Below are 19,856 nucleotides of genomic sequence, written 5' to 3'. Positions count from 1 at the left end.
AAACGAGATTAGCGAAAATTTGGTAGTCTCGCAGGGACAAAATCATATTCTTTGTTGTTATCGTTATCCTTCCCTTCCGACAACTCTTTATTATCCTGTGACTCTGGTTGAGCTGAAGGTGATTCACTAGCTGGTGCTACTTCGGCAGGTGGCGATGATGAATTTTCTACTGCCTCTATATCCCGCTTTGGCTCTGAAGGAACAGGTTCAAATGTATCCTCTACATAAAGACCCCTTTCTTGCGCTAATAGCAAAGCAGCCTGCCGTTTCCTTTCCACTTCTTCATCCTCTTCTAAACGTACTCTTTCCTCTTCCAGTTGTAAATCCTCAATCGACGGGGTGGCGATCACGTCGGGGCCTGAGATGTCTGGCGTGGTTGGCAACGACGTCCCCGAGCCTGCACCGCCTCCCCTCGGTCGTAATGTCTGTGATGATGATTGTGTAGTTCGTGATACATTTCTTGACCGTGCAGGCCTCTTGCCTTTACTGCTTCGCGTATTTCCACTACTCTTATCGTCCGTGCCTGAATTTGTATTTCGTCTTTCAAGTACCATGGCAAATTCATCACTGAGAGGTACGGCATCTTCTTCATCACTCGGAAATAGATCTCCTCTCGATCGAAATGAATCTGAAGTCTCTCCTGAACTTTGTGTCGAACTCCTATTCCTCGCATGTCCTCGCATGAAATCCCGCGCTTCATCGTCAAGGTCGTCTCCCATCAATGCATCAGCTTCCTCGCCCAGTCCATTATAATCTGATCGATGTGCTCCAGGATGTTCTTGCAAATCTGCCGCGCTAGGTTTATATCTCAATGTTCCGCCTAATTTCCATGGTAAACGTCCTAGAAATCCTAAAGCGCTTGTACTTGGTATAATTGTAGGGTCGTTTTCTAATCCTTTCTTCCTTCCTCGTGTCCCATAACTCATTCCTCTTTTCCTCTTCGGCGCTTCAGTGACATTTCCAGAGTGCGATCCACTTCCCGCCAATAACCTATCCAGTTCATCATTTCCCCAGCCTCCCAAAAGCCCTTCATCTTCATCCCAATCGTCATAAAAATCGAAACTAAGTTCTGCGCGCCCTCTTGTCCGCCCTCTTTCTCTTAATCTCCTCGCCCTTTCTTCTTGTCCTGGAAAACATTGAGCTGCACATGCATCAAAGCCGTTTCCAATGGTCGAAAAGCAGGGGTTTATATATTTATGCTGGAAGTTCCATATTCCTGCCGCAGCATTTTCAGTAGCATGTTCTGCATTCTGTGAGAATTGGTTCCAGGTTTGTCGGATGCGAGGATCTTCGAGAAGTGGTGCCATTGTTATATGGATAACAAAAGAGAATTTGCGCGATAAGAGCGACGTTGTATTTGAGGCATCCAGTTGAATGTGGGTCTCAAGGAAGCATTATTGTTGTGCGTTGTGCGTTGTGCATTTACTGCAAGATGAGTTGACACAAGATGCTTTGTGAACATGTTCGTTTGAATTGGAGGCGGGAAGCGGGTACACCACCAGTATGATGGGGGGTGGCATTTTAAGCTAGATCGGATAAAGGTTAGCGCATACTTGTATTTCGTACTCCGGACATCAGCCTTATTCTCTACTCAGCAAAGAAGCAGCATCACATCTTCTTACATCACGACAACATCGACAGTCAGAACTTCAATACTTCAATCATTCAATATTTCATCCAAACGGTCAAGGTTGGCGTTTAGTAGATTTGATATTGAATGTTGAATTTGTTATTATCATTACCTAATTACTGTAAGGTATCGCTACGTGTAATGTCACTCTTTCCCATTTTCTTTTAACCCAGGTTCCATCTCGTAATCTATTCTCGTTTTACCCTTCTAAAAACACTTCCACTCCATCCATCATCTGTTACAATATGCTCGCGGATGAGCCTGTATCCACCAATTCTGGGTAAAATGTGAGCCCAGATCAACCAATAGATAGCTCCTGCGCCGAAGAACGCAATCCCGACAACACAGTGGAGGTAATATGGCAAGCTCTTGTACACATTTTGGCCAGCACTAGGTGGGACAAATGGTGCAATGACCAGGTAGACGTTGGAGAGGAGGAAAAACAGCACCACCGGCCAAGTGGCACGGAAAGGTGGGGCCCAGTGTTGTGGATGGCGATCCCCTGAGAATGGTCGAACGTAAAGGATGAGCAAAGCTAGTGATACGAAGACATTTATCACCGCAAGTGGATATGAGATTACGCTGAGTGGGGTTAGTTATATGATAACGACATCTCAAGAGACCAGGGCAAAAGCGAAGTACATACTTCAGGATGAAATTGTAGGCATCTCCTGGTGGTGGAGCCAGCATAATGACTACAGAGACAAGCCAATGTTCGAAGAGTCCCATGAATGGAGTGTTGAAAGGCTTGTTACTTGCCCAAAGCCTGGAGAATGGCAAAATGCCTTCTCGGGCGATTTCCTGTACAACTACTAAGAGTAAGCACGAAGCTACAAAAGATGTTGGAGCGGAGTGACCTACTTCTGCCTTGGGAAAAGATGACACTGAGGACATTTCCAAAAGCTGAGAGGGCGACAAAAACGGATAACACACGCTCGGCACGGGGTCCAAACATGTTCCTGAAAAATGAAGCAGCCAGAATACGACCCGATGTCATGATTTCTTCCTTTGGCACGGCAGCAAAATATGCAATCTAAATCCCGCATCAGTATCATTTCCTTGGGAGTCTCGGGAAATCACCCACATTCGCAAGCATGTAAAGTACTCCAACAATAGCCAGAGCCGTCGGTGCAGCCATTTTGAGGGTCTTGACTGGATTTTTGGTTTCGGAGAGCGCGTAGTTGGCATTGCTGTAGCCAATATAACTCCAAATAACGTTATACAGAGCTGTGACAACTCCATAACTGCACCAAGTTAGAGGACAACTAGAAATGAGGAGATTTCACTTACGCGCTACCAGTCGTTCCTTCGAATGCATTTGTGAAATTGTTCGGCTTTTCAACTTTCAAATGGCCGCCAAGCGCGACGAAACCCGATATGATGATCAAGAGAAGAATCAGAAGCTTTATGACACCTAAAAGGTTCTGGAGTCTCAACCCCCATTTTACTGAGAATCCATGGATCAGAAAAGCGGCAGTGATACAAGCCACTCCGACACCACGCTGATTCCAACGAGTTACCTCGACTTCTGCTGCACTGAGGATGTATTCACCAAATACCACAGAGTTCGAACCCGCCCATCCGAGTAGCACGACATACATTGCATACATACTCGTGACGAGGAATCTGGGCTTTCGAAAAACATATTCAAGATAATTTTTTTCACCACCGTTCCGTGGAAGCCCAGTACCGAATTCCATATATGTCGCAAGACCGGCAGCCGCAATCACCATACCTGCAACCCAAATGAAAAGAGTAAGGCCAACAGATCCAGAAAGTGCAAGAATGGTACTTGGAGTTGAGAAGATTCCGGTTCCGATCATGCGATTGAAGATCAGAAATATGGCGGAAATGGGGCCAATTTGACGGCGCGAGTCATTTGTCCGATATGCTGATCCATCTTCTTCTATCTAAAAATCAGAATTTAAGAACTATGAGAAGTAGTCGATTATTGGAGTGGCGGTTGTACCTTGACTGTGGTCGCTTGGTGTTTCAATTCCTACCTTGGCATCCTTTCCAACTTGGTCCGTACTGCCATATCTAGGAGGACTCAGTGAGCCTTTCGAATGGTCTCTCATGTCTTTGGTATTGAAATGGAGGTCTAGAGACTGTGCAGGCCTTAAAAGGTCCTAATGTCCTGATTGTTATGTGGATTTCGGGTCTTGAATGTCTCGACTACTCTGAGGTTATGATTTATGTAGGGAGGCATATAAATACAGCATGCTAACAATACAACGTAGGGAAGGTTGGGGAAGCCATCAGACAGGAATCGGACGATTCTTAAGTGTACATATGAAAATGAGAAATACGGTGAGCTGAAGACGTGATTGGGAAATGATACTTATCCAAGCTTTAAGCAGCAAGTCAAGAAGTACAATCCAAGCTTTAAGCAGCAAGTCAAGAAGTACAAATCAAAATAATATGGCGGATTGGAAGCTAGGCATGTCAGATTGAACCGAAAGGTATGAAAAGTTTCGGGTTTAAGTGGATCCTCATAGGTAACTCATTTTCTCATCATTGGTCAGATTGCCATTGCGTTCCAATATATATGATTTCGCCATCCTGATGCGAGTATTGTTAGGTAAAATTTGCGATGTCGTGATTGTGCCCAGCGGGATCTAAATTATAATTTTCCCCGATTGCCCCACTCCACTGTACGTACCAGTATCTAACAAGTTCACACAGTCCATTTACATCGTTGCATCTATCGACCCTTCACACAATCCAGACATTCTAGGCCCTTCGCGATTCTGAAGGATTTGAGGAATTGATGAATCCTCGCGAATTGTTGCAGGGTGCTAGGTAAGGTTACCTAGCAGGGCAGACAAATTAGAGAAAAGTTCTAGAAAACAGTATAATTGTCTCCTATTTATTCTCACTTGAGCGACTCGAATTTCGCTTTCTCCTGACCGCCTTTGCGAAATAGTTGACAGCCCAATTCCACAAATCCTCTAGTTTATTCTCATCATAACTATTCACACTCGACTTTCGTTCCTTCAGTCTCTCAAATACTGACCCCTAGTGCCCGCAGCATCAGCGCCAATCACTAGTCTGGCAAGTGCAGCACCCAACTTCGCCCGTGGTATGTGTATTCGCTATGACAAGCAGACTAATAAATTAAGCAAGTGTGGCAGCACTAAATTCTAGAGCCAATCCGAGAGACTGTTTGCTGCTCGTGCTAATCCCGTGCCGGGCATAAGACCTGGGTCTATAGCTGGAACAGTAATGACGCTCTGAAGTGTGCTCACTGAGCTTACACGATAGTCCGTAGGCGAAGAACACATTGCGGAGTTTGGCAGTTGTATAACCCTTGCGCATGGGGATCTTAATCATGGATTCTGGGGGATGTGTCAGATTCTCCGCGGTGTTGTACTCTGGTACAGATAGACCAGAGTTTTGTGCTGGGTCATGCGTACCACTCGAATTAAGAACACACCAGAATACGGCGCGAGATGCGGGTAGTGCCGGTATAGAAGGAAGAAAGCAGTGCATGGCCAATGTGAGCAACTGCGAAAGTTTTTCCAACTTTCCTCCAGTGTCATCACTAGTCCTGTCAGTCTCGGTGCTCTTTTGCTATCTCGAGTGCAGCTTGGTAGCCAAGTTTTATCATTGCGCCCATGATGATAATGGATTTTTTTTCAAGTAATTTTGCAAGTTTTTGATGTTTGTTTTTCATGTTTGTTGAATTAGAGTGACAGGCAAGTTATGTCCCAGCTTGGAGACGAGGAAAACGTTTACTATAATATGGTGATTCCCATAGACGCCTATCATCACGTTACAATTCGTTACTCTGGCTTGGAATGATTCACTCGCGTCATATACCTGCCTAGACCTCTGGACAACCCGTACTAAAGATTGGCTCCATTCATTAATACCTATTCACCGTTATATAGACAAATTCTATCGGTGAATAGTTACGGGCGCATAACTAATTTGGGTGAAAGAGGGAAGATATGCAAGTGGGGTGGAAAAGCAAGCTATACTTCGGCTAGATAAATCGCGTACGGGTTGTCACCTATCGAATCATTCGTCAACTAGGGCTTGTGGAGTTTGCATAAACCCGGATATCAGGGCTTGAAAGAGGGCGGCGCCTGTTGGATTGCTTTCGATCAGCAGGTTGCATAAGGATAGGATATATTGACAAGTTGCTGGTCGCCCATATTCGAGCTACTCGCCTTCCAGAATTTGAGTATTCTTATATCTTTATTGCGTGTGCAAGCATTTGAATGAATGATACACTCATCAGTTCTGAGGTAGGGTTATCCAAGGCGTTGTGGTAAAAATTGTTACGATTTTCAATTGTCTAGATGGCTGAGAATGGGCGGATAGCCACATTAATCTGGTGTATAAAAGCAAAAGATTTGGAAATTTCCGTGACATATCAGCCCATCTCTGATTAATAGTTCAGAATCATAAGATTGATAATTATCACGCCCTCCTTTAAGGTTATAAGGCAACTGGATTTTCTTTCTAGCAAGAATTTCTGGGTGTAATAGTATTACAGATTCACGAAACTCTTGTCCTCTCTGTTTCTACTTTTCATTTGCCGAGTAATGAAACTTTCGCGTTTGTAAAAATTTCGTTCGTGTAACTCTCTAGTTTTGCTTTTGTAGGGAAACATAAGGCTAAAGTTGTATCTATTGCCATGGAATTCGGGCGAGTCTGGTGATTGCATGGTGAAGAAAATCAGTCGACTTGGAATTAATTTAGCTATCTCTAATTATTGCTGTATAAAGATCACATTCTTTGATCCACCATCTTAATTCTCGTGGTGCAGAGGGCACATGGCTCCTATTTGTTACCCGCTTTCTCATATCCAGTTTCTTCTTGCTTTTAATGCACCCGTTTTCGAACTGGTGTCCTCAATTCTTGTTTTAAGAGCGAGGACGAAATAGAGCTTTTAAGGGTGTTGTAACGATACTATACCTCAGGCAGCCGCTGCCTGAGGTTTCATCTTGTTGGTAGTTGTGGGTTAAGGCTTTATCACTGGTATTCACTTGGAAGTGAATTCGTTACTAGATCAAGTAGAATGTAGGTAAACTAATTGATAACTAAGTTGAGCACGAAGCTCCTATACTATGAAAATAATGAATGTTTATATACTGGTCCTTTCCAGGAGCCTGCAGGAGCCTGGAGGCGCCTATGCTCCTGGAGGCTCCATCACGTGATCCCTACTTGTCCGACGTGATGGTGAATCGTGACAGGTGTGATTTTTTAATAGCATAGTTTTAATCTTTCTTCTTGTATATAATAATTAAATTGGAAAATATAATAAATCTTTTAAGAAAGATAATTATAATATTAAATTAATGAATATTCAGGAATAATAAAAGTATTTTTGTCACACTCAAGAATACTGGTGTTACGAGGTTGCCGTCTAGATCACGTGGAAGTGCTCTAGGCTCTCGAGGTGGTTTATAACTAGGCGTCAAGCAGGGACTTAAAGTAATGACAATAATGATATGCAATTCGTAACTAATAGTAGAGTATACTAAGTGATTGATCTTGAGCACGAAGCTCTATACAAAGGAAATCCATCTTGATTATATAGACCTTCGTGCCTCCTTAAAAAACCGATGGCTATGAGCCCGACAAATCGATCACCGCAAAGCCGATCTCGATTTGTCGGTTTCTTGATCATGTGATTAAGAACGTGACCTATGCTACTGTCCGACGTAACACGAAGCTCTCCTACAGAGCGCTTCTCAATCTAGTCCTAATAGGACTAGTGCCTTGTGCACGTGCTACGCAGGAACCATTCACTTTAACATAAAAGTATAGTATTAGTCGTGGTTCGTGACATCCTTAAAGGATTAGAATATTAATAAGATTACTAGTGTTCTAGATATATTTTTTTTGATTCAGTAGATTCTGAGGTTTGTTATTGATGGTTGAAATTGATGACTGGATGGAAGATTATTAATATGATAGTTGGTAAGAATGGGTGAATTTTTATAACTGAAAAGGAGGAGTTTTATAGAGAAGTAGAAAATGATGATGATGCCAGTGGTGAGGATTTGTTGGGAGTATACTATAGTATAGTATAGTATGGTATAGAGTGAAGAGTGAAGAGTAAAGAACAGGATGATAAACTATTTAGGTATTGAAGTAAGGGTGATATTAGATGAAAAGGATATAGGTAAGTTATGTAATCATATCGGTATCAATCAACAAATAGAGAATCATATTTCCTGACCGCCTCAAGGCCCAGATCTTCATTTATTATATACGTACTCTGTACGGGGTATTTGGATGCCTGAGTACACTATATTTTCATACATGTACAGATATCGTGGATCCCACGATGCACTAGAGATGGATAGATGATAGATGTACTGCGTAGGGAGTAAAGAAGTACATGTATGTATGCATGCAGCGATATGTACCCCGTGCCAGGGTTTCCTTTGATTCTTTGTTTAGATAGGTGTTGTTCTCCTCTCTTCTTTTTCATAGCGGATGAATGAATGAATTGATTTTCTATCTTCTTAAATTTTCATGATGAGAGTGATGTTAATGCCTATTAAAAGAGTCTGTCCGTATAGTATATCAGCCTATACTAAGTATAAATTAAAGTTGTATAACAATCCGTTCATCTTATATTAATAATTTGAAGCCGAGTTGATTGATGAATTGAATAAACTGTTGTGCGCTATCGGTGTGTCTTGTGTCTACTGCACTCCCTACCCTACCCTTAGGATTTACATATTTCTTGGTTACGCGATAGACGGGTTATTATTAGTGGAGCTTAGAATGGCGTTTTGTGGGGAAGGATGGATGGCGGATTATGGTTGGCTTGGACCTTTTTTTTAAGGATGGAAGTTGTGAAGGGTCCAACCAGGTAGAGGTGAAATGGGAATGGGCGACCATCTGATCATGGATGCATGAAAGGGGCGATTTTGTTGATTGGGATGGGCTGGTGAGGATGAGATTGTTGGGATGTTAGTAGGTAGGTAGGTAGTTGGCTATTTATTGATAGAGAGGAATGAATGAAGTGTGTTTGATAAAGGAGGTTATTGACGTTGATATTGACGTTGATGCTGAAATCGATGTTGATTTTGATATTGTTTTGATGTTCTATCGGTAGGTACTCTAATATAAATATCACCAATAACGGTATTAATAATTGACATTCATCCAATCTACGGAGAAGATACAAGAATACCTAGTGACTAAATCAAGGCATCACTCTTTTCTCCCGTGATTAGATTTGAATGCCGGGCGTAGCTAAGTAATCAATGTATGAGAATGGATCCTTTGTACTTTGTACATGATTCGAGATGCAGCAAATGGTAACTTCGGATAATGGTTCGTCCATACGGGAAGCATCGATAAGCTTCTACTTTATAGTCTTCCGTGCAAGTGTTGCCTCGAAACAAATGAGTGAGTCGTGGCAGATGGCAGAAGTGACTCTTTCTTTAGCGTTGTAAGCACTTCTTGATTAAGGTTGTATGGTATCGCGCCAATCGATGAAATGTTCATGATAAGGGAAGATTGAATGAACGAACGAACGAACGAACGAGACAAGACCTGATGAATTTGATATCACGAGCACGGTTCATTGAACTAAAGGGAATAGGGAATGACTGAGTGACTGACTGATTGACTAACTGACTTGATTTTGGTACTTCAAAACGACAAGAAGGAAAAAGAAATAAGACTCATCAGATTATAAACCTATTATCACGACCTAGGTATTATTACTATTCCTTTCTATTGATTATTCTATCCCCTTTTGCCTCTTCACTTACCTATTCCTGTTCCTATTCCTATTCCAGAGTACATATTATTTGATTACTCAGAATACTCTTTTTATTCACCTTATCCCAAGATCTTACAACTGGACTTACCAGGTACCTAGTTAGATACCCAGTGAGTGACATCAACCTAAAACCCACTACCGCTATCTACCTATTCACAATCAATACGCCATATCAACGCTCACTCACACAATCAACCATCAACCACCTCGAATCATCCACCGCGTCGTTAAATCATAACTGTGTAAATTTATTCTCGATATACTTCGATAAAGTCCCTCGAGATATTCTACGAAGTCCACCAACCTTCATACTTCAAAAAACCGTTTGGGTAGAGTCACTCGGCAGTTTATCTACAAACTGCCATTCGTTATCCTGAACCTCGACAATAACCAGCCAACCGGCTTCCAATAATTCCTCTCCGCTATCAACATTGCACAACACACGAGCCGCATCTCCCTTCTACCTTTTCTGCCGTTTACCTTAAAAAGACCTTGATCGTCTCCTGGAGGCTTGCCAATAACGACCGAGGGCGCATACAAAGCAAGCTCAACTTCGCTTCCGTTACCTAACATCTTCATCATCGTACAACCTTCATTCTAAACCTCCATCCGACACACAACCTCAATCCGATTCCTTTACTTTATCAACCCGACAATAAGTGTGTCGATGCATACGATCATTTCATCAAGGATATAGCCTCTTTCGAGTTGTTGAGTCGAGGGGAGGATCATTTGAGGATCTCAGAAGGATATCAGCCCTTCCTGCTTGAACAATCGCAGTCATGGCCTCCAAGACTCCTTCATCTTCGTCGTCAAGGCGGCCACGGAACGTCGGGGTGGGATCTTTTACTATCAATGAGGAGATTGGTAAAGGTAGCTTTGCCACGGTTTATCGTGGTACACATGTGGTATGTGTTTGAGATGATGGCAGCCTTGTTTACTGTTTGTGGTGACTTTGGAGGGCTTTGAGTAGCTCACGTCTCTACAACTTACATCCTATCTTCCCTCATATCAATAATGCTAATGTGTTTCATTACAGCCCAGTGGATCTCTCGTGGCGATAAAGTCCGTAAACCTTGGCAGACTCAATAAGAAGCTTAAAGATAACTTATACGTCGAAATCGAAATATTGAAAAGCCTTCACCATCCTCATATTGTTGCGCTTATGGATTGCAGAGAATCTACATCCCACATACATCTGATGATGGAATATTGTGAATTGGGGGACTTATCATACTTTATCAAAAAGAGAGATAAGCTGGCCGACAACCCTTCGCTCTTCGATATGATCAGGAAATACCCTATGCCAGTCGACGGCGGTCTCAACCAAGTTGTAGTTCGGCACTTCTTCAAACAATTGTCAAGCGCGATGGAATTCTTGAGGGATCGGGACTTTGTACACAGGGATGTTAAACCACAAAATCTTCTTTTGATTCCATCTCCGGATTGGATGGCAAAGAGTAAAAATGGACCAGAAGCCATGAAAGCGAGCAAGGAATCTATTGTACCTATGGTTGGTATCAATTCATTACCAATGCTTAAATTGGCAGATTTCGGATTTGCTCGATCATTACCCTCTACCTCGCTTGCCGAGACTTTATGCGGTTCCCCCCTTTACATGGCACCTGAAATTCTACGTTATGAAAAATACGATGCACGAGCCGATCTCTGGTCTATTGGGACCGTTCTTTACGAAATGATGACTGGTAAACCACCATTTAGAGCGGCGAATCACGTTGAATTATTACGCAAAATTGAACAGAATGAAGATGAAATTAGATTCCCTAGCAAGACTGTTTTTAGCAGAGATTTGAAGGACATTGCACGACGATTTCTGAAGAAAAGACCCGAGGATCGAATAACCTTTCCAGAATACTTTGCCCACCCAGTTGTGACCGGACCAATTCCTGGCCTGGTTGGGGAGGATTTACCAAAGGAGATTATTACACCTTCGAGATCACCAGAAGCCTCCGTAGCTCGACATCCATCTTTGAGAGAGCGCCAACGTGAAAATCCAACTCCTAAACCAGTTGAAACGACATATGAATCATTGATTGCCAGAGATATTGGGGAACAAGCTCCAAGGAGTCCGCATATAGAGGCCAATCAACCCGTGGAAATACCAGGCCATAAATCTGGCCGTCCAGGGTCAAGAGATCGACCTTCAGCAATTTCTGCCGCGACCGCCCCAAATGTAGATACCTTACCAAGACAAAGGGACCGCACGGAACGACATTATGCTCCGATCGGAAGACCTGTGTCCAGGAAACCATCTTATGATGAGCAAGCAAATTTGCCAGTCCAGGAAGAGATTCGATCGAGTGATTCCATAACCGAAGCCGAACAAGATGTTCGAGATGCCAGAGAATATGTCCTCGTTGAGAAGAAAGCAGTTGAAGTCAATGCTTTTGCAGATGAGATGGCTGCGAGTCCACGACTTGCACATGCTAATCACATACCGAAGCAGCCGACCAGAAGACATACATCAATGGGAGCACCAAACTCGACATCAGGGGCGGTAGCTGTACCACCCTCACGCGCTGTTCAAAAAGCTCAAGGAAACACCCGACCAGATACATCATCCGCAAGGAATTCATATGGTTCTTATGGTAAAACCGGTAGCAGCCCATCAACTGCTTCAGCTATCGCTAAAGCACTTCAAGGCGCCAGTGTGAGAGTATTTGGTGTTTCTTGGTCTCCCACGCTTATTGGAAAAGGGCCTTCCCCACAACAATTATACAATCCTTATCCCGCTTATCCTACACCTAACACTGGATTTATTGGAGATGCTCGACCTATTGATGAGGATCAAAGAGTTGTGAATGTCATAGAGGATTCTGCGACTAGAAGTGATGTTGTGTATGGATTTGCTGAAGTCAAATATCGACAACTCATTCCTTTAGCACCTTCTATGAATCATGGCCTCGGAGGTCCAAATAACGAAAAGGTGGGCGACGCCATGGATGAAGATGATGGTCTAACGGTGGAGGCTATCGTCAATCTATCCGAGGAAGCACTTGTATTATACGTCAAATCGTTATCCCTTCTCTCCAAGTCTATGGATATTGCTGGAGCTTGGTGGTTGCGAAAGAACCGGGGCGGAGTCATCAGTGGAGGCCATACTCCAGGAAGTGATTCATCATCAGCAGTCCAGGCAGGAAATCGCATCAATGGTGCAGTTCAATGGGTCCGAACTCGATTCAATGAAGTCTTGGAGAAAGCAGAGCTTGTTCGACTTAAATTGGTCGAGGCTCAAAAACGTCTGCCCGAAGATCATCCAGGGCATCCAAGTAATCATGCAACAGCTTCTAAAATAGTTGGTGGATCTTCAACTACTGATGGTGTTGTATTGAGTTCTGGTATAACTGCTGAGAAATTAATGTATGATCGTGCTCTAGAGATGAGTCGTACAGCAGCTATTAATGAGTTGGCAAATGAGGATCTTCCTGGTTGTGAAATTTCATACACTACCGCCATTAGAATGCTTGAAGCAGTTCTCGAAAACGATGAAGAACTTATTCCTCGAAAGAGATCACCAAGTTTACGAGAAGATAAAGAGAAGTGTGATGGTGGAGAGGTTAATGGCATTAATTTTGGAGATAGAAAGGATGTCTTGAAAGGTATTTACTTTTTTTAGTTGAAGCTAACACTCTTGAAGAAATGCTAACCTAAAAATAGTCCTTCAAATGATCCGAACTCGTCTTCATGTTCTCAAGAAGAAAATGGCAGTTATCGCTAGACATCAATCAATGCCACCTCCATCATCTCCACGTCATAGCCATAGTGGAGGAACTACTCCTACTATCGCCAATACTCCACCGCATTAAAACTACACAGGCGAGCAAGAAAGCTGGGCTTTTCTGTCAGCCAAATTTGCATCATGATAACATGGAAGTAACTGCAAATGCATAACTTTGGCGTTTATCGATTTTTTTTTCTCCATTCTCATTTCTCTTTTCATTCATTTTAATCTGAATTTTGTATGAGTTTTTAGAAATCTTTTGGGGATTTGTTTTTGTGTGGATTTGGTGATTTCTTTTTCTGTTTTCCTTGAGTGCCTGAATCTATCTCCATAGGGAGGGAAACTTTCACATGGTGATAGGTTCATGACGTTCATTCAGTCTCCCAACTCAATGATATTTATGATGGTATGGTATGGGATAGGATGGTTGGGATTGGCGTTCTACACTTCATACCAGTATCATTATTTTCGAGGATTGGAGCTTGTGAATACCCCGGCTTCTTTGTGGTTTTTTTTTTCTTCCTTTATTTACGTTTTTTTTATTAGGATTTTTGCGAGAAGCAATGGGGTTAGGATTGGAAGTGGGTTGGTTGGATAGGACTGAACGGATGGATTGATGGTGCTTGGAACAGTAGAAACAGATTGCAAGCACACGCACATTCACAGCAAAGGATGAGTGGATGGATGGATGGACGAACAGGAATTGGACACCCTCTCTTCTCTTTAGGCGCTTTAGTGGATGGATTGATTGATTGATTGAATTGGTTCGGGGCTTAGTATTGGTATTGGTATTGGTGTTAGGGTATGGCTGGCTTTGATAGGGATTTTGATCAGAGATTTGGGATGTTGGTCTGTTGGTTGATTGGTTGGTTTAGGGGGTTTTTTTTCTTGCTAAAGTTGAGTTTGCGTTAGTTGGGCAGTTGGGTGGTTTTGGTTGTATTTAGGTGGATTGGTTGTGGATGTGGATGCGATTGGTGGAAGGAGATATTATAGTATGAAGAGATGAAGGAATGCAGAGAGATGGAAAGATGAAAGATGGAGATATGGAGATAATCATATCCTAAAGGATAATGACTATTAAATAGTATCTTTGCAATTTGCAATTTGCACTTGACGTGTTAATTCTTATGGTTTTGTGTATGCATGTATGATATTTGTGAGTTTGTGGGTGGCTGTGCTTATTGTGCCTATGGTTGTAGTTTGTAATTATACGAGGATATAAAGAGATAGTAGGAATAATATAATCAGTATATATATAACATTTATCCATCAATTATCATTTACTTTTTACAAGGAAGGAATATATATATATATAAAACTAATATATATATAAACTTCAAAAGACCCAATTGTTAATCTAATAGACTCAGATCAAGAAAAAAAAAAAAAAGAGAATATAAAATCTACATATCAAATCACATGAAATCATATCATTTCAATTCAACTCATATGATACTTTCCATATTTTCCATATTCTTCCTATCCAATCCTAACTATCCCATCTAAGTATCTTAAACCAGGTATAATTGCAACTGACCGACCAACTGACCAACTAACCAACCAAAGGTATAAGTAAGTAAGGTAAGTAGATCAAGCAAAAAAAAGCGTCATATTCTGGTCCTCATCTATTCCATTTTCCCGACTTTGCATCAAAGAATGCATGCCCAAATCGTCGTTAAAAGTGAGTTTTAATTGTCCAAAACAGTAGATACCCCCACCCCAAAAATGAAACTCCTTCCTCCTATGCCCTGTCCTTTAGGTATAATTGCGACTTTTTAATCAAAAAAATAAAAGTCAAGCAAAAACGTCATGTTTTGGTCGCCCAAAACAGTAGATACCCAAAAACTCCTCCCGTGTAATTCCAGGTATAATTGCAACTTCGGATTTAAAGTCAAGCAAAACGTCATGTTTATCATTTCCCTTACCCGTTCGCCGATGCCAATTTAGATCCTAAACATCTTTGTGAATGAGAAAGAAAATGTAAAAACAGTAGATACCCAAATTCTTTTTGAACCCTCCCTGGAAAATGAAATGAAAATTCGTGTACTAGGTGGAATTGAATCCTTAGTTTTCCAATGGAATATGAACGTTCTTCTCGTTTGCTGGGATAACAGCATCTTCTTTCTCACCCTTGAGGTTTGGCAATTCGATGATAGCTTCCTTGATGATGGAAAGGGATTTTTGAATATCCTCTTCGCTGATGACGAGTGGTGGTGCAAGACGAATGATATTCTCGTGAGTTGGTTTGGCCTGTTTCATTAGCGATATTCCAAACTAGGGGCTGTGGGTCATGAACTAGAAACTTACAAGTAATCCTTTGCTCTTCAACAACATACACAAATCCCAAGCACTATGACCACCAGTCTTTGATTCATCAATGACGATAGCATTCAACAATCCCTTTCCTCTAACCAACTTAATCATAGGACTCTTCAAATCTTCCAATCCTTTTCTGAGGACATGTCCAAGCTTCTCAGCTCTTTCAGTCAACTTCTCTTCTTCCATGATTTCCAAAGCACGGATAGAAACTGCACAACCCAATGGATTGCCTCCATAAGTAGAACCATGAGTACCAGGTTCAATGGTAAGCATAATTTCCTTAGAACCAAGAACGCAAGAAACTGGGTACATTCCACCAGAAATGGCCTTTCCGAGTGTAACCATATCAGGTTTAATACCAGACCATTCTGAGCAAAGCATACGTCCAGTTCTACCAATACCAGTTTGAATCTCATCACAGATTAAAAGGACATTGTGTTTCTTGCAAAGAGCATGAACCTTTGAAAGGTAATCATCATCTGGTACGACAACACCAGCTTCACCTTGAATTGGCTCGACAATAAAGGCAGCGGTATTCTTTCCATGAGCTTCAAGGACAACTTCGAGATCGGAAACATTGTTGAATCTAATTTGTCTCTTTGTAGTTGGGCATTGAGCACCTACTCCTGGAACATATGGACCATAGTTGTCGCGGGATTCAGGATCAACTGACATGGAAATTGCGGTCATCTGTGATTAGAATGTACTGTTAGTTGACTGGTAATGAAAAACATTCGAGCGCAGCGAGCTATGGGGTTTGGGGGCTTGCCCCCATAAATAAACAAAATATCAATTCAATTAAAAATGACGCTCCGCTGGCCCTCCGGGGACCACTGCCGTGGAGGCAGACTAGAGTACAGAGACATAATCATCTTTTTGGTAGGGTCACAACAGAGGAATAAATGAAAACTGGGGGTAAAACATACAGTTCTTCCATGAAAGTTCTCAGCAGCAGCAAAGATCAACGCCTTATCCTGTTCGACGCCCTTAACCTTATAAGCCCACTTCCTCGCAATCTTAATCGCCGTCTCAACCGCCTCGGCACCAGTATTCATCGGCAAAACCATCTCATATCCAAAAACATTCTTGATCTTCTCTGCCCATTTGGGGAATACATCATTATGGAATGCTCGACTGGAGAGAGTAAGACGTTGAGCTTGTGCGCAAAGAGCAGCGATGAGTTCTGGGTGGCAATGTCCTTGATTGACGGCTGAATAGGCAGAGAGGAAATCGATGTATTGGTTTCCTTCTGGATCCCAGACGTTGGATCCGGATGCTCGCGCGAATACTATGGGGAGGGGATGGTAGTTGTGGGCGGCGTATTCGTGTTCGTCGTGGATGGCGGATTCGGTTGAGGTGGAATGGTATTTGGATTCGGGGATGGTGGTGACGGGGGAGAAGGTGGGGGCGGTGGCTTTGAGTGTGCTACCGGCAACACCGTTGGTGGTTGATTGGGAGTCAGCGTGGGGAGCCATGATGACGAAATTGATTTATTTATTTTGATGAGTGCGTTGTTGTATGTTCTGGATTTGTGTTAGATTTTTGTGATGGAGTAGAATTTAATTGTAAGTTGTGGGTGTAGTTGTAATTGTTTTTTGTAGTGGTAGTGGTAATGGAAGTAGTTGTGGTTAGAAGTACAGTGAGTGGGATGAAAGGGAATTCTGTACCCAAGGAACAGGCTAGACTAAGGGCTAAGGACCAAGTATTTAGTACTTACACCAGGACTTTGTAGTGATGATTTTAGCTTCACTCACGCACTGTACAGTACAGACTTTGGAATAAAAATGCAAAAATAAAAAGTTAAAAGTAGAATATCAGAATTTCCAATGAAACAAGGAATTCCACGTCTTTTTATAAGAAAGAAAAGAAGGAAAATCCAAGAGATACATTTTCATCATCATCAAAACTCATCAAAACTCACTAAACCCCTAAGTGCAAGTATATCCATTCCTCTGACCCAGCTGATCTCACACTGACTAAGAGAAATTTCAGAAATTTCAGTTATCATCTAATATCAACAGCATTCCCTAGCATTTCTTCCCCTTCATGCTTATACCTGCACTTAGGGGAACAAAAGCATCCTCAAGCACATCCGTTGATTTCCGTGCTCGTCACCTCTTGCTTATAGGGTTCGAGTGAGGCGGAGATGCTCCAAGATAGTGTGCGTTAGTGGTGATTAGTGGTGCTGAGTGGATCCTCAGCCTGGGATCTGCATGTGGTTTAAGAGAATTAGAGGGGCAAGAAGGATTGATGGCCTATCGTTGGGCTTCTAAGCATAATCGTTGGTCATTTGATTGGCGAATTGGATTGTTTTACATCTTGGTCGGAGAAGTGGTGGTCGAGCACGAGAGCTGGATGTGATTGGGTGTGCTTATGACTCGAGTAGAGAGTCTTGACTCTTGAGTATACAGAGTAGAGCACAGAGTAACAAGTACTTTAAAGGTTGAAATGGATATTGAATTATGACTTAGGTTTTGATATTGATATGATGGACGATTCAATTACTAGAAGGGGAAGGATGCTGGACTATGTAAGATTTAACTACTATGATTAGAACGATCATATGTATACAAATAATAAAATCATAAAAGAAGATGGAAATGGATGTGTAGTACATCATCGTTCAACAATCATGGCTCAAATGCCAAGAGATAACGTCAGCGATACAGAAGGCTCAATTCATTTCTCAACTTAAGATGTGGAATTGAATAACTGGTTGGTGGCATTGGTACGACGGGATATATGATAGAATTCTTGAATGTGAAGCCTTGGGTGGTTTGGATGGTCTGGATGGAAAAGTAATGAGGCATCAATACATTAAGGCACAAGGCATCAAGGCACACTCAAACCACTCTTCCAAATTCAACCGGGTAAAAGTCGGCAACTACTCTCCCACCACACAACACGTGGGCAGCTTCGAGGAAATTACTAGGTAAGAAAGATTATATCAGAACATCTCTGCAGGTACAATTAATATATCCTATATTGTAAGATTACACATATATGGATATATCAACCTCTCCACACTTGATACTTCACACAATCCTCTTCCCTCCTTCTCTTCCCCTCCATGAATAATCTCTATTTCTCGCCATGTCAAATCCAACTTTCACCTCTCCTCCAACAGAGGTAACAATCCCTTCACCTCAACCCACAAACCACAAACTCGACATTCACTCCAAAAATCCAGATATTGAAGAAAATGGACTACACAAATTAGTCAATGAACAAACTGCAAAAGATATATGGACTTTCCTTCTTGTTTTTAGAGTTTTCAATTCTTTTCTGGTCAAAACTTTCTTTCAACCAGATGAATATTTTCAATCTTTAGAACCTGCATGGCAAATTGTTTTTGGCTTGGATAGTGGTGCTTGGCTTACGTGGGTATGTTATTTCCTCCTTTTCTTATATTTACTCTTCTCTTTCCCTTTTGTCGAACCGACAACTTCACAATTCTTTGAGGATCTTCTGAGTCAAAAGAAGAGTAGCCACCACGGCAGTGGCCCCCCGGGAAAGCCAGCGGAGCGTCATTTCAATTATATTAAAGAGGAAAAATGGTTACTAATGATGTCAAATAGGAATGGCATTATCAATTAAGATCTTCATTACATCCAGCTCTCTTTGCAGCTGCATATTATCTAGTAGATAAACCTATGGAATTTGTGAATTTCTTTCCTCAATTTCGAGCAGAAGTCTTAGCTGTATTACCAAACATTATTCAAGCTATTTTTGCTGCAGCTTGTGATTATTATACTTGGAAAATGGCTGAAAAGATGTATGGATTAGGTAGTAGAACTGGTTATTTTACTGTATGTATATGATTGGAATTATTTATGAGAATTGAATACTAATATTTGACTAGTTACTTATGAGTGTATTCAGTCCTTGGAATTGGTTTTGTTCAACAAGAACTTTTTCAAATTCTTTGGAAACGAGTTTAACAATTACTGCTTTGTATTATTGGCCTTGGGATTTGGCAATTAATTCTGGAGAAAAGATTAAAGAGGAGACGAAAGAATCAACAAGGTCTGTGTCTGAAGGTGTTTTCAGGACAGCGAAATCCATTAACCAGTAAGATATCTTTGAGCTGCATATTCAGAATTAGATACTGACCATAAAAGTCTCCGATATTCTCTTCTACTAGCAGGTATTGCTTGCATTCTTAGACCAACCAATCTTTTAATATGGTTCTGTGTCATAATGCCAATAATTATGTCTTTCATACCCGGTGTAGCTCAAAAGACAACCAAATCACCAATTCAACGGGACTATCTCATTCTTCTTAGAGAAACTATTCTATGTGGTTCTCTCATCCTCATAATCTCCGCTCTCTCAGATCATCTGTACTTTGGAGAATGGACATTTCCACCTTATCAATGGCTACATTTTAATATTTCTCAAGATCT

The 19,856-nt window shown here is 41.7% G+C and overlaps 7 protein-coding genes across 7 annotated transcripts; 3 read left to right on the top strand and 4 right to left on the bottom strand.

Moving 5' to 3' along the window:
* Positions 1 to 8: 8 nt before the first annotated feature.
* Positions 9 to 1,307, bottom strand: SS1G_11234 (hypothetical protein; the record flags this gene model as incomplete). Its single annotated transcript, XM_001587942.1, has 1 exon — positions 9 to 1,307. One exon carries the CDS (start codon positions 1,305 to 1,307, stop codon positions 9 to 11), a length of 1,299 nt encoding a protein of 432 aa, XP_001587992.1.
* Positions 1,308 to 1,818: 511 nt separating this feature from the next.
* SS1G_11233 (hypothetical protein) lies at positions 1,819 to 3,708 on the bottom strand (the record flags this gene model as incomplete). Its single annotated transcript, XM_001587941.1, has 6 exons — positions 1,819 to 2,212; positions 2,277 to 2,439; positions 2,492 to 2,663; positions 2,715 to 2,874; positions 2,921 to 3,540; positions 3,634 to 3,708. The coding sequence occupies 6 exons, from the start codon at positions 3,706 to 3,708 to the stop codon at positions 1,819 to 1,821; spliced, it is 1,584 nt and encodes a 527-aa protein (XP_001587991.1).
* A 787-nt stretch (positions 3,709 to 4,495) lies between these two features.
* Positions 4,496 to 5,556, bottom strand: SS1G_11232 (hypothetical protein; the record flags this gene model as incomplete). The annotated part of the gene is made up of 3 exons (XM_001587940.1): positions 4,496 to 4,641; positions 4,888 to 5,174; positions 5,549 to 5,556. 3 exons carry the CDS (start codon positions 5,554 to 5,556, stop codon positions 4,496 to 4,498), a joined length of 441 nt encoding a protein of 146 aa, XP_001587990.1.
* A 4,615-nt stretch (positions 5,557 to 10,171) lies between these two features.
* On the top strand, positions 10,172 to 13,216 carry SS1G_11231 (conserved hypothetical protein; the record flags this gene model as incomplete). The annotated part of the gene is made up of 3 exons (XM_001587939.1): positions 10,172 to 10,297; positions 10,429 to 13,009; positions 13,068 to 13,216. 3 exons carry the CDS (start codon positions 10,172 to 10,174, stop codon positions 13,214 to 13,216), a joined length of 2,856 nt encoding a protein of 951 aa, XP_001587989.1.
* Positions 13,217 to 15,195: 1,979 nt separating this feature from the next.
* On the bottom strand, positions 15,196 to 16,925 carry SS1G_11230 (hypothetical protein; the record flags this gene model as incomplete). Its single annotated transcript, XM_001587938.1, has 3 exons — positions 15,196 to 15,381; positions 15,439 to 16,140; positions 16,377 to 16,925. 3 exons carry the CDS (start codon positions 16,923 to 16,925, stop codon positions 15,196 to 15,198), a joined length of 1,437 nt encoding a protein of 478 aa, XP_001587988.1.
* Positions 16,926 to 17,496: 571 nt separating this feature from the next.
* Positions 17,497 to 17,589, top strand: SS1G_11229 (predicted protein; the record flags this gene model as incomplete). Its single annotated transcript, XM_001587937.1, has 1 exon — positions 17,497 to 17,589. One exon carries the CDS (start codon positions 17,497 to 17,499, stop codon positions 17,587 to 17,589), a length of 93 nt encoding a protein of 30 aa, XP_001587987.1.
* Positions 17,590 to 18,543: 954 nt separating this feature from the next.
* Positions 18,544 to 19,525, top strand: SS1G_11228 (hypothetical protein; the record flags this gene model as incomplete). The annotated part of the gene is made up of 3 exons (XM_001587936.1): positions 18,544 to 18,834; positions 19,029 to 19,259; positions 19,313 to 19,525. The coding sequence occupies 3 exons, from the start codon at positions 18,544 to 18,546 to the stop codon at positions 19,523 to 19,525; spliced, it is 735 nt and encodes a 244-aa protein (XP_001587986.1).
* Positions 19,526 to 19,856: the final 331 nt, after the last annotated feature.

This window comes from Sclerotinia sclerotiorum, genomic scaffold (assembly GCF_000146945.2).
Source record: "Sclerotinia sclerotiorum 1980 UF-70 scaffold_17 genomic scaffold, whole genome shotgun sequence".
NCBI classification, from domain to species: Eukaryota; Fungi; Ascomycota; class Leotiomycetes; order Helotiales; family Sclerotiniaceae; genus Sclerotinia; species Sclerotinia sclerotiorum.
This window is presented reverse-complemented; position numbering and strand designations above follow the sequence as displayed.